The sequence below is a fragment of the Macrotis lagotis genome, chromosome X (genome assembly GCF_037893015.1).
Source record: "Macrotis lagotis isolate mMagLag1 chromosome X, bilby.v1.9.chrom.fasta, whole genome shotgun sequence".
Lineage (NCBI taxonomy): Eukaryota > Metazoa > Chordata > Mammalia > Peramelemorphia > Peramelidae > Macrotis > Macrotis lagotis.
Window position 1 is genome coordinate 550,058,812 of NC_133666.1, and position 14,985 is coordinate 550,073,796.

The 14,985-nt window shown below is 37.7% G+C and overlaps 1 protein-coding gene across 1 annotated transcript in view; it reads left to right on the forward strand.

Annotated features, from left to right (window-relative positions):
• The window catches only part of PTDSS1 (phosphatidylserine synthase 1), a 73,835-nt gene extending 62,921 nt beyond the window's left edge, over positions 1-10,914 (forward strand). The window contains exons 11-13 of the mRNA XM_074200336.1: positions 3,414-3,482; positions 4,676-4,745; positions 5,720-10,914. Of these exons, the coding sequence (XP_074056437.1) occupies positions 3,414-3,482; positions 4,676-4,745; positions 5,720-5,832 (252 nt within the window). The 3' untranslated portion in view covers positions 5,833-10,914. The remainder of the gene's footprint in view (positions 1-3,413; positions 3,483-4,675; positions 4,746-5,719) is intronic.
• Positions 10,915-14,985: the final 4,071 nt, after the last annotated feature.

The window sequence follows — 14,985 nt, forward strand, 5'->3', positions numbered from 1 at the left end:
TTGGGCAAGCCACTTAACCCCACTGCCTTGAAAAAACCTTAAAAAAAAAAAGATTCACCTCAAGGACTGTATTGCCCAGGAAGACTTTTCTTAATCCCTCCCTTCTTCTTTTAAATCATCTATAGTCATCTTCTTTGTACTTGTATTCCATGTTATCTCCCTGATAAAATGTCTCCTTGAGGGCAGGGATTGTTGGCATTCTTAGTACCTGACACAAGAAATCTCACAAGGAAGGCCTGTGTATATATGAGCATCTATTTGTAAATAATAATCGATAGCTTTATTATGGTCCATTTTAAAAGCATGTTTCAAATTCATCACCCACTTTATTTTTAAGCCTTAACTCAGCAAGTTTTTAGACTGGGCAGAATACAGGAATAATGTCATAGCAGCTCTTCTCTTACGTGGCAGACAGGCTTCCCATTGCTGCAGCTGCCTGAGAGAGGAGTCACATGCAATTATCCCCATTTTCAAGATGGGGCAAGTGGAGGAGAAACACAATACTTTGTCTTCTCTCAGAAAACAGGCCACACGGCTCCTAATGACTAGTCCAACATTTCTACATCTATCAGGCATCATCAGCACTGGATATAATGGAGAGATAATGCCGTTTCCAAAAGAACTTATTGCCTAACAACCAAAACCTTGATCTACATTCAATTTTGACCTAGAAACAGTAGACCTAGATTTACTCACCTGCTCTGGACCTTAGTTTTCACTTTTTAAAAATAAGTGGGGGGTGGGCAGCTAGGTGGCACAGTGAATAGAGCATTGGCCCTAGAGCCAGGAGGACCTGAGTTCAAATTTGACCTCAGATACTTAATAATTACCTAGCTGTGTAACCTTGAGCAAGTCACTTAACCCCATTGCCTTGCAAAAACAAATAAAAATAAAAGAGACTTAAAGATAATCCAAAATTCCTTCCATCTCTGAAATTCCAATTCCATAAAAAGTTAAACACCTTTGAATTTTTTCATTCTAAAGCAGAAAGAGAGTTGTCTTCTATATTAGGGTTAAAGATAGCATTTTTTTTTAAATAACGAATTAGATTTGCTCTTAAGAAGAAATATCTGAATTTTATAATAGTGAATAAGGTTCCCAGGAAGGAAGTAGCTTTGCCTAAGGGGGTTTAATAAAATAATACAATAGGCAGTATGTGTAGAGATGTTTTAGTTCCTATCCTACATGTAGGCAAGAGACTGAATTATGTGCATATTTGAATTTAATAAATCTCTAAGTTCCTGTTATTCACAAAACATTTTACTAAGTATTGGAAATAGGAAGTATGAGAAAGTGAGTAAGACATAGTCTCTACCCTCCAGGAACCTGTGGGGAAATAAAGTGAGTAATACAAATTATTATAGTGCAAAGTAGATTATGATACATGTCATAACAATAGCATAAAGAAAACACTATGGCATTTAAGGGGAGGAATAGCTCATATCTGGCTAAGTTATCAGTGAACACTTTGTGGAGGAGGCAGAGGGAGCTGGGGTCTTGAAGGGTGTTAGATTTCAGTGGAGATCTGTATGGAGACAGCATTCAGGGAAAAAGAAATAGCTGGATATGCTGGCTATTAGGAAGGAATCAGTTAGAGCACAGAATATGTGTGGGACATTAGTATGAGATAAATCTGAGAAAATAGGCTGATTACTGAAGTTTAATAGATCTTATGACATTTAGACTTTATAAATAATGGGAAATCATTGAAGATTTTTGAGTAGGGGATATCTTAGCTAAGATTGAATGTAGGATGAATAACAGACGAGAGATTGAGAGTGAGAAGTCAGTTAAAAGAATATTAAGTTATTATAATCCAAACGATTGTCTGAAATGTGGGTGGCTGTAACAGGAATGGAAAAACCAGAGATACTATAGAGGTAGAATCAGTCTTTCCATCTAAAATTTCCAGCTGAAACCTCCCTTCCTATTAGAATTTGAATTCCTTGAAATCAAGGGATGGATTAGTAACTGATTGATAACATGGACAAAGAGAAAAAAGTCAAAGGTAACACATGCCTATAATAATCGAATATCATTAAAGAAATAGAATAGTTAGGAGGAGATATTGCTTTTAGGAAGAAGGCATTTTATTATCAGAAACATGTTGAGCTTGAAGCAAAGATAAAACCTTTATGGGTCAGGAAGTGTAATATGAGGCTTGAAACTTTAGAATCATCTAAGACTTTTTTCTCAAGAAGATCATATTTTAATGGGAAGAGACAACACATATAGGAGATTTCAGCAACAAGTTGGATGGAAATACCCAGTGGTCCTGAGACTGCAAAGCAGGTGACAGTGCATCTTTTTTTAGTGACATTTTCATTGATAAAGTCACATCTATGCCTAACATTTGATGGTGTCAAGGGCTTTGATGATAAAAACTTTCTGTTTTGGGTCTTCAGAAGCTATGATCACTGAAAGATAGACTGCCACACCTTCAGGAAGCAGGACTGGGCCCTACTTTCCCAAGGGTTGTTCCCTGGATCAGGACTCTGAAGCCAGTGCTGTTCCTGGGATTTCTTGAGTATAAGGTCCTCAGCTGCTCCAGTCAATCAGTCAATAAGCATTTACTGAGCTAGGTCGTGGAAGTAGTTTGCTATACCTGGTACATCATCCTGGATTCCATGATGCTGAATTCAGTCAGACTGGCATGCCTGGGCTTAATTGGTAACAGTTGGTTTGATGGATCTTTGATGGGATGATGGACCTCTCCTCCATAAACTTAAATCTCTTATTCTAAGTAAAACTTAAAAAAAAACTCCACAAAATTAGTAGATCATTTCTTACGTTTGGACTTTCATTAGAGAGTGTAGTAGAACACTAGATTTTTTTTTTTTTAGTTTTTTCAAGGCAGTGGGCTTAAGTGGCTTGCCCAAGGCCACACAGCTAGGTAATTATCAAGTGTCTGAGGTCAAATTTGAACTCAGGTACTCCTGACACCAAGGCTGGTGTCCACTGCGCCACCTAGCTGCCCCAGAACACTAGATTTTTTTAATAAGAAGACCCGAGTTCAGATTCTCATTTTGTTATTTATTTCTTGTTGACCTTTGTACCTGTCTTCACTTGCCTTGATCTCAGTTTTCTTATCTGTCATATGGGGGGGGGGGGGTGCAGATTAAAAAGGATGATCTTTTAACTTTAAATCAAGAAGGGAAAGAGGTTACTTAGCCTATTATGTTTACCCTGTTAGACTCTGATATGACTTGATGATTTTTTTCTGAGGACTTAGATTTCAACTTAAATCTTCTGAATAAATATCTTGTCAGTTATATTTTTTAAACATCTCTTTTAAAAAGACTTATAAAGGGGAGGTGCTGTAGTATAATTCAAACAAAAAATAGTGATCTTGTTCCCGGTGCTTAGGCCCAGTCACTATAAAGTTGTTTTTTGTTGTTGTTTTTCATTTGCAGGCTTTTACAACTTTCCTGTGTTTGTATGGTATGGTTTGGTATGCAGAGCACTGTGGTCACCGAGAAAAGGTACAAGAGAAAAGAGAGTGTGATGTTTTCTTTGGGTGATCCCTTTTTGAGTAAGATTTTAATGCAGAGGCTTCATAGAGTAATAAAAAAAATGAGGTGTCATCTGATCACCAGGACTGAATGGCATGATACAAATTAAGCCATGCAGGACTTTTGGGAGTCATCAGAAGATCTGAGAACACATCCCACCTTAGGCACATGGCCTTAGGCAAGTCACTTCACCTCTTAGAGGCTCAGTTTACTTTGGTGTAAAAGAAGAAAATTGCACTTGCCTGACCAACCACAGAGAGTTGTGAGATGAGGGTACTCTATAAATCTCAAAACACAATATTAAGTGAACTGTTTTGGTGATGGTAGTTATCATTGCCAACATCCATTTCAAGAATATTCTCCCTCTAGGATCTCATTCAGTCCTGATACTGTGAAAGAACTGCCCATAGCATGCATGGAGGGGGACTGTCCTTTCCAGTGATATGCTGTTTTAAATCTATTCTTTGGTTATGGTTTGGAATTTACACAATAGTCACACAAGTAATGGAACAATACTGGAGTAAAAACCAGATTCCTGGTTTCCAGTTCTTGCTGTGCCACTCACTGGCTTTGTCCATTAGGCAAATTATTTCACCTCCCTCTGCCTCAGTTTTTTTTATCTATAAAATCGAGCTAATAATAACTGCCAATCTCAGAGGTGATATGAAAATCACTTGAGACTGTAGGGAAATGAATTAAGAACTAATAACTATTTATTGCTAATAAAGCACTATCCAAAACTGAGGTTTTCTAAAAAGTACAGCAGAACATCCTTGGATCTTTTTTAAAAAATTAGGCTATTAGTCAAAGAAACCATCTTTGGTGTTGGCCTTCTGTAGCTAAACCTAAGCAACCTAAGCTAAGTAGTTGTGTTTTCTTAGGCAGTTAATTTTTCTGAACTTGACTTTCCTCATCTCTGAATGACTAGATTGCACCTAATATAAGATCCCCCTAGCTTAATAATTTATGTTCTCACATGTCTAGGGTTCACATTTTTATATTTGAAGAAAAGAAGCACAATGAGGTGTCTTTCCCCCCCCCCCCCCCCCCTTTATTGTACAATACTTTAACATTGAGTAGCAAGCCTGTGACATAGAAAACATCTATGGCTACTCCCTGGAAATCTGGGAGAATACTTAACAGTTTTCTCTTTTTATTCCCAGACCTATTCTGAGTGTGAAGATAGCCCCTACAGTTCAGATGTTTCCTGGCTTCATTCTAAGTTTACAAAAGGTATTCTTTTATTCTCACAATTTAAGACTTTTTTTTAAAACTGGATCCTGTGCTTTCTTTAAAACAGATTTATTCATAGTATCTTTTCTCCATTAATTAAAGATTAAGCCACTCTGGTATTTCTATAGATTTCAATTATGCAGAGAGGTGCTGAATACTTTTCTGGATCATCACTTCATTTGAATGCCTCTAACAGTAGGATAAAACAACCACAGAGTGGTCTTTTTTTTTCTAACAATGGATACTAAATTAAAAACACTAAAGCATTTATAGGGGAAAGTAGGATGACCATTTCCACATTTACTAGATGATACAATAAACTTCATGAAGACAGAGTTGTTTTTAAGTCTTCCTTTTCCCCCAAAGCACCTAATAAAGTACTTCACTCATAGTTGGTACTTAATAATTACATGATGAAGGAATAAACACATTTCTGCACATGAAATAACTCCGAAAATTTTGATCATCCTTTAGTCCAAATCAAGAGTAATCTAGATTATTGGTCTTGAGGGAATGGAGTTAGGGATGGTTACCATATGTGACCCGGGAACGACTAGAAGTTTTATTTTTAATTTCCCCTTACTTGCTCCATAAAATACATTTATCACCCCTAGTCTTGCATTCCTCTGACTTTCACAGAGCATTCTGGCTATAGAAACTCCTTATAATTTTTCCTAGATATCAGAGTTGTTTAGCATGACAGGCCAGTAGGGTAGGAGGGACTGTACATATATAATGTTGGCCACTGACAAGTCATTTAACCTCTCTGAACCTCAGTTTTTTCCTATGTAGCAGAAAAAAAGATGAGACCAAGTGATTTCTAAGTTACCTTCTTTGCCTCTAAATTTCCTCTGTAGGCCACTAGATGGAGTGCTAGTATCAACTACATAGCATAGACAATCCAGTAATCACAAGAGAAAGCAGTTTGAAATGGGTTTTAGGAAATGACAATATGTTGTGATTCCTTTGGCTAGGTACTGAAGAGAGCCCACCCAAACATTCAGGAAATAACGAAAGCCATTCTTCCAGAAGAAGGAATCGCCATTCTAAAGCAAAAGTAACCAATGGAGTTGGGAAGAAATCATAAAACAAAATCAAAACTCTGGTTTATCAAAGATGTTTCAGAGAGTGCCTAGAATTGAAAATGACACTGGACTAGTTCTGACTTCCTGTTAAGAGGTTAATATATATAGAGAGAGAAAACAAGATGAGGGAAAGAAGAGTAGACTTGGGGTGGGTGAATCCTTGAGGGAGGGCTAATCTCCTGTTTCACATGGATCCTGTATTTCAGACGATTGCCCACTAGCCCTTGCCATTTCCTAGTCTCTTCTATCTTCTACTTCACCCCATTCTTTCCCCAGAAGAGGCAAAGTGTGTCTAAAAGGAGATGGAGCTGTTTCTTCATCCTTGCCAAGGGCAGCTTAATCTTGAGGGGCCATTCCATTTTAAATCTGTTCCTCCAGGCGAGAGCATGAATCCCTAGGGAAATGGGCCTGTCACCAGTTTTGTTTTTCGGTCAGTCATTTGTTTTTATATTTTGGTTGATTTCTTTAAGCCTCTCTGCTGTCAACTCTTCTTCAATGGCAACATGTAAAGCCTTTGTAAAGTCTTCTGTAGTCATTGTGGGAATCTTTTCCCTTCAGGGAAAAAATAGAGGCATTTTTGTTGTTGCTGATATGCCTCCTTAAAAAAACAACTGAAATGTCAGAAATCCATGAACCTTCAGAAAGGGCTAGGTGTCTGTAAAGAACACTGGGCTTCAGATCTGGGCCTTTTTGGTTGTTCCATGAAGACTACCCTTTGTCCAACCTTCTCCATGACACACGAGTAACCCTGTTACCAAGGCAGTCACCAGTGGTTTTCTGTCCACAACCAGGTGCCTTTTACATTTTATCTTATGTTGTTTTCTTTCCATGGTATAATGGCTGACATTGAGTATGTCTTTTAGTCACATGGGAGGTGCTGGTAAGTATGTTATCCTGTCATCCTCACCATGCTTTGTAGAACATTTATCCTTATGATCCACCTTTACCTCCACTGGATCCCAGTTTTAAATAAAACGGATTTTGTTAAAGGCCATCAGAGGCCTAGTTTAAAAACTGTCTCCATGAAATTACTCATTTCTTTAGAAATTCAAATGGATCTTCAGTCTCCTAAGAAAGTGCTACTATTTCCATGGGCCTGTAGGGTAACATGACAATGTAAGATGTCCTGTTTCTAGACCTTTTTTCATTGTTTATGACTATGATGATGATTTTGTCAGTCAAGTTGAATTTTTTTCCTAATAAGTGGCCGAAGCTTACGTGATTGACCATTAACCTTTAGATGCAGACTTGCTGAAAGTTCCCACATTTAGAATACAGATGTTCAAATGTCTTCTCACATTTTCCTCCCCCCTCCACAAGGAAACCCTTAGTAATAGATGAGTCTTGTTTTTCTTTTTCTACAAAAGAATTCCAAGGTGAAAGGGTTAAATGAATCAAGTGAGCTTGGGGTCACTTCCTGTGCTCTGTGACTCTTAGAGACAACTAGAATGTGGAGCCACGAAAGGCTAGCCTAATAGCCAGACTTGTTAAGTACACAAGTATCAGGAGATGCATTGTCCATGGGATAACTTAATTGTAAGAAGTTTAACAAAGGGCAGTTCTAGGGATTGGCCACAAGCTGTGTGCTGTTAAATGCTTTAACAAATCTTGAACCATTCCCTCTCAAGGTTTGGAAATAGGAAAAGAAGAACAAATTTTAAAGCAATTAGAGCTGATTCTTAATGCCTATTCTTAAAAAAAGAGAAACAAAATTATTTTGACTTAAAAGCTCTAGTGTTTACTCTGGTACAAGCATGTTAAATGGTATGACACATGAGCATGGCAGAAGAGAACTTAAAACATTTTTAGTATCCCTACATTTTGCTTTCCTTCCCACAGCGCACAGTGTCCAAACCAACCCCTCCTTTCCCCTTAGCATATGACCTGCCACTGACTGCATGTGGAAGTCAATTTTCCTGATAAGTGAAGTATGGTGCCAATGCAACATGTTTCCATGCCCCAGAATCTTATACTTGATTTCCTTTCACTTCAAAACTTGAACAGAAGAAATTAGAGAAGGAGGCACCTGTTGAGCAGGTGGTAAATCTCTCTGTATTCCCCCAAGATCATTCTTTCCAGGCTCAGCCTGGAACAGCCAGGAAAGAAGCAGAATGTTAAAGGAAATGTTCTCATATGCTTTCTGTGCTTCTTTTCCTCGTTGAATTAAAGCTTTTTTCCTGTAAGTAAGAGTTTTTCATGACTTATATAGTGATTGAAAAAAAAAATGCTTTCCCTTGTTGGCTAAAGCCACAGCTAAAATTTCCTTCAGCTCTGACAGCAACACTGCTGGCTGAAAGCAGCCTTTTCCACCCGTTTCCATGGATATGGACTTCACATTACCAAAAATAGAATAAAATGCCTTAAAGTTGTCACTTGATAGCTGAAGTGATTTGATTTTAAAGCATTTATCCCATTTCTACTGGGTCATACATTGACTACTTTTGAGGGAAAACACTTGTTCCAGACATAAATGAGGATGAGAATTTTTGATGCAATTCTCCTATTAGTTATACTTGCAAAAAAGTATTTAAGACTAGAGAGGGGGTTTTGTTGGAGGTTTTTTTGCCCTCTCACCACTTTTCCCATGTCTGTTTTTCTTATCTTTAAAATGAAATTTAATGTACTTATCTCCCTGGGATGCCAGGAAATTTTATTGCTTCAATAAGCATTTTTATCAAGAAAAATAAATGCTTATCTGTCATTTTCATTAGGCCTGATTCTGTACTAAGTTAGGGTAAATAAGTGGAATTAATGAAAAGTGAAATCAAACTCAAATACTAATAAGCAGGTTCAGTATTATTGTTCTCTTTTCTGGGCTACTGGCAAAGCAGGCATTTCAAATGCTATTTTCATCTGGCATTTGATTTTTGAATGCTGGAAACTGCCCTTGTTGATTTCTATTGGTTGATTCGATCAATCCAGATGGGCTCAGTTGTTGAGGAAAACTCAGCCACTGCCTGGAAGGCTACAAACTCAAAGTGAACAGGGAAAACTAACCATTAAGAACCCTTAATCAAGGGACAGCTTTAAAGACAGAGTTGAAAAATAAATCTTTTTATCTAAATGGCGATATTACCAAAAGAAGTGACAGCTTTGCTAAGGATGTTCTATGAAAAATTTCCCTTTACCAGTTCTTTACCAATACCATTGAAATGTCTTTTACACTGGCTTGGAATCCTATTTAGCAGCGATTCATTAAGCAATGCACATCATTCCCCTCCCTGTGCCTTGCACATAGTAGGTGCTCATTAAATATTGAACAAATTAGCGTATGTGTAGCTTGTGTGTGTGTCTCTGGTACTTTTGATTTTTTAAATTAATAATGAGTTATTAAAAATAGATGGGCCAAGTTTTAAAAATCATATTCCTCATCCCATTATTTGAGAAATGTTATGATTTTTGAGTGGGATGGTAATATTCTTTTTGGTTAAATAAGATGTATGGATGATAAATATTTTATTTCGCTCTCCTGTTCAAGTTTTGTGAATTTTAAAAAGGTGTTATTGATGTCAGCCTGGGGCAAAAACAATTTTCTGGACATGAATTATTTTTTAATTGTTAGAATCCTACATTGCAGAAACCACTATGATCTTAAAGCTATTCATTTAGTGCTGCCTTTAATCTCTACCTCTCAAATTAGTCAGTGACCTTTCTTTTTATTACTTCACTCCATCATTGCAGCCTGGTACATGGATTTTGAAGCTACTTGCCATACAGGAGCCCAATATTAGGCTGTTTGTTGTCATGCTCCTCACATAGCTTCATGATTTTCAGCATGTCAAAAACTTACTTGCCATATCTATCTGGATAATCCTAGTGTGTTTATTGTATAGAGGTAGTTGATAATGTCAATTAACTCCCACCAGAACTATTGTAATGGCTTTCTAACTCTGCCTCTAGTTTTTTTACTTTTCAAATATCTGTCCCACAACTGCCAAGGATAGCTTTTGACTATCCAGCTTGATTGGGTAACTCCTCTGCTCAAAAGCCTTTAGTTGCTACCTATTCCCCATAGGATAAAGTAAAGAACTCCTCAGTTTGACTTAAATACCTTCTTGTGACCCAGTCACACAGTTTACTCTTCTTCACACACTCTGCAGTACAGCCAAACCAGATTAGCTGCATGCTTTTGTATGTGCCCCAGCTTGGAATGGCCTTTGCCTACATCTCCCCCTAGGTTAAGATCCAGTTCAAGTATCAACTCCATCAAGTCCTCTTTGACATACACCCCCCAATTCCTGGTTATAAATGATCTCTTTCCAAAGGTCTCAGTGCCATTGACTTTGGGCTTATCCTATGCATTTATCATATTAACTTGTATAATAGTTGTTTGTGAATTTGTCATACCCCCTACTAGATTGTAAGCTCCTTGAGGGCAGGGACTGTCTTTAATCCTTGTATTCTTAGCACCTAGAAGGTGCAATGCACATAGAAGGTGCTTAATAAATGTTTGTCAAATTGAATTGAAATCAAACTCCTTGTATATAGAATGACTGGCTGGTTTGAGAGGGGATAGGAATATTTTCTAAATGTGGACAGTAAAAAAATTTCACTCTTGGCCCCTACAGCATTATTTTCTTTTTGGAGCAAAGAGGAGGACATTGGCAAGTCAATTGCTTTTCCCATAGATGTAGCTGAAGACAGTGGCATCATTCAGATAATAGAAATTGCCTTAGGTCTTTGCTTCCACAACTGATGCAACACCTCAGCCATGGAACAGTATTGCGCCCTATGCTCATTGTGTCCCGAGTATTAATTATCTTTCATTCTTTGTAACTGATCCTGGAAATCATGCTCCAGGGTGCTAACAAACACTGAAGCACCAGTAACTAAATTCCTCCTCAGCAATGAGAGGACTCCAATGTAGCCAAGGGTTATAGCCTTGCTCCTGGCGAATGCCTGTCCTGATTTTGTGTCTGACTTTAACAATGATACTAAGCATGTGGCTCTCTTACTCTATACTGAATTCAGCTGATGTGTGTCACCATTCAAGTTGTCCAATTGTGCTCTTCTCAGGAAGAGAGGTTTGCAATTTTTCAAAATAAAATCTGGGAATAAAGCAAAAAAGCATTTTCATGAATAAAGTATGCCTACAATAGCTTTAATTACACTATCAGGTTACAAGCAGATTTATATAGCAGTAATGCCCACTGGAAAATCTGGATTGTAAACCTCATTCCCACTAACCTGGCAAAAACAAAACTTGGCTCATTTTCTTCACTAACTGCAAACATAAGGAAATGATTATGGATTTTAAGGGTTCAGGCTGGTGAAAGCAAATTTCCCCCAAAAAACCTTTAGCGACCTCAATTTCTATTGTGGTAGGCGAAAGCCCTCTGGAGTAATTGCAGGAGGCATATGGGCATGGCTACTTAGACAAAACCCAACTCGGAACTCGAGTATTTGGGCAGTCACATTGATTCTGCCTTGGTGTCTCCCTCTCAGAACAGGACAGCTCAGAATTTAAGACTACTCCTTTCTCTCCACCCCGCCCCTAGACAAGTTGGGGCCTGATGATCTCAGACTCTAATTTTTATAGATGGTTACACCACCAAGCAACTCTCCAGATGTTGGCTTCATTTGTGATTAACTGGACATGTACTCAGTGGAAAGAGTAATAGGTGTAACCCATCATTAAGTAAGCCCAAAGCTTTTCTTATGTCTCATGGGGAACAGAATATGCCTCTGGTTTTGATATCACTCCTTTTGGTGGCCTTTTAAAAGTCATTCAAGACTTCAGTTTCCAAAATTCTCCTCTGTACTTTGTTTTGAGATATTTTTCTAGTGCTTTTGAAAAGATTTGTGCTCCGAAACTGCTCCTGAGCTTTGGTCAGCAATTCCTCACACCAGGGGGCAGCCTGTAGCTCCTTCTGCCCTCAGGAATCTGATTTATGATCTGGGAAGACCATAAACCTCTACTCTTCACTTCTGAAAAACAGAAAAGTATGGGAAAGAATGTAAATTATAAACACTGAATTCCTATGATCAGCAATAATGTAAGGGCCTATTTTTATTGTAGTGTACATGTGGATCTAATTTCTTAAGGTTTGGTCTGCCAGGGCCCCCAATAATATTTCTATGGACAGATAAAAGTGAAATGCCTTATTGAGTTACCAGGTTTTCCAAATAAAAAGCAGGATTTTGGGGGTGATTCATTGGCTAAAACATTGAAATGCTACACAAAGAAGGATGCAGGAGTATCGTTAATATTGGTGACCCATGTTCACTAGTCTGTCCCAACCTAATAGTACTTAGATTTGCATCCAAGCAGCTATATCCAAACACAGCCCTGAGTCTTTTTCATTCAACAAAATCCCTAATTTTAGCTTCCTGATCAAATTAGTAAGGAGATTTTCAGTAACACTTATTTTTTCCCCTGAAATTTTGAAATTCTGCTCCCTGCTCACTAACTGAAAGCAGGTTTGCTGTTACTACTGCCTCAGAAGACTGATTATGGAGACACACACTGAGGGCAAAATAAAATCTCATTGGAATTTCCATACCAATGATAGGCCAGTTCTAGGCTTGTATTTCACAAGCAAGGGTAGCTTATTGTACCAAAAAACAAAAATGATAGAACTCATGATTATTTCCTGCTATTACTTCTCAAAAAATGAAGATCAAATGCTTTTGCAAAAATTTCTCCAACATTGAGATTATATTTATGTTCCCATTAATCCTAGTTCAAAATGATCAGCTATGGATAAAAAAAATGCCAATTGATTTCCAAGTTTCCAATGGGCAATTATGCTGCCAGGATTTTGAGTTTGAATGTGTTTTTTTTTTAAGTAGAATTCAATTGTGATAATATTTATTTCTGTAGAAGATTAATACTTCAATTAATGCTAATTACATACTAAATCGATTTGTCATTTTGTCATTTTTCCAGTATAGATAAACTACTATTCTATACCCTAATACAATTTAGTCAGGCTCTGCTTTGGAAGTTGGGGAAGGGAGGTTTCAGACTAGGACAAACCACCCCTGCCTGCTTGCTAGGCTTCCAGACCAGACAAATTCTTCAATAATAGCTGGTTTAGGATTAGAACAAACCTTTATCGGCAGAGAATGTCCCACTCCCCAACCTTAGCTGTCCATTCTCATTCCCTATTACTCCAAATCTGTCCCCCCACCCCCAACCTTCTACTGTGCCCTCTGGGATGCTTCCTTCATAATTAAACTGACTTTCATCTAAACCTCTTCTTATTATCTCCATCTTTTGGAATTAACTGAAACATGACTCTCTCCTGATGATAGTACTTCTCTTGTATGCTTTTCCAACTATGGTTGAATTTTTATTTATTACTCTCTTCATTCCATAGTTCACTGGTGATTACGTTGGATGGTATGCTCACCAGTGCCAATATCCAACTCCCTTTACCAGTGCCATTCAACAAACGTTTTTTCTGAGATCCATTCAATCCAAATTTATTACTTAGTTCAAATTCAGGTAGTTATTGCCTACAGACCCTTAGGACATTCTCCTTTCTCAATGAATTGAGTGCTTCATTCATGGTATTCCTTTTTACCAAATCTCCTTTCCTCATTTTAAGAAACTTCAAAACATATGTTGGTGTTCCCTCTAATTTCTTAACTCTTCAATTGCTTAACCTACTCAACTCTCCTGATTTATTCTTTTACTTCACTGGAGTTACAGTGATGGCCATTCCCTTTATCTTACCATTACTTACAAAAGTACTACTTCCTTTTTAAGAACCTTGAAGTGCCTTTAACCAAAATCATTTTATCTTTACATCTTTCCCTATGGCTTACTTCTAAATATACTCTGCATTCTCATCTGTAACTTCTCATCTCTATCCTTCTAACTCTATCCCAGGCTATCACATCTGTTCCAGTTAGTCTCCTCCCTTCCCAATCTTGATTTCTTAGTGAATCAGTTCAAGTCTACATTACTCTTATACTCTTGAATATTTTATTCCCTTTTTCGATTGGTAATCACATTTGTCCCTGAATTATTCCCATTATCCATATTCTTGGATCCCACTCACATGCTGCTGAAAAGGATTAGAGAAAATTAAAAAAAAAAACTTTACTGGGTCCACTATAAATATATGCTAGTTGATGTCAGTTGGATTCTTGTCAGAGCAAGGCAATTCTCCCTAATTAATTTCCTATCAACTCACCACACAGCAACTGCTAAATGCTTTCTCTCCTCAAATTTCCCTAATCATTCCCTACTCCCACTGCTCTGAGTCTCCCCACCTCATTTCATCAAAAACATTGAGGCCATTTCTCAAGAACACCTCCTCATCCTCTTCCCACATATCTCTGACTTCCTCTCATACTATACTCAAGTTCACCACCATCTGATGGTAAGACAACCTTGCCAAATCTAATCTCTCTACATGTACCCCTGATCCAATCTTCTCCTGTCTTCTTCAGTAGACTGCCCCACCACTGCCATTATCATCCTCAGTCCTCTATATACTAGCTTCTCCACTATAAACACTCCAGACTTCCCCATCCTTAAACCCACATTAGAATATATCATGACTACCAATTTAGTTATCCATATCTCTCCTTCCATTTTCTGTTGAATTCCTTGAAAAAAGTCACCCCAAAACATATCCTTCTATTTATCTCATTTTTAAACATTCTGAATTCTGGTTTCCAATCTCATCACCAAACCATTGCCCTTCTGATTTACCAGTGATAACATGATTACCATATCCAATGACTTCTTGTTTTTCCAAGCTCATTTTTGATGATCTCTCTATAGCATCAACACTGTTGACCACCTCCTTCTTCTGTCTGATCATTATTTCTTGTTCTTTTTTGCTAGGTCTTCATCCATTTCACATCTGGTTGTTTTGTGTGTCTCCCAAATCTTTGACCTAAGACATTTTTTTTCTCTATATACTCTCTCACTTGGTAATTTCATCACTTTACATGATTTCAGTTATTATATCTGAGCAAATGATTCCCAGATCTACTTATCAAACCCTAATATCTTCTGAGTATCAATCCTGAAGGGCCAAGTGCATGTTGGTCATTTTGAACTGGATGTCCTAAAGGTATCTCAAATTCTATGTGCCCTAGCAAACTCAACTTTTACCAGTTAGCTGCACTCCTGTTTATGATTAAAGAGAATGGAGGGTGGACAGAAGACTCCCAGATCTTCCATTTAAGGAAGT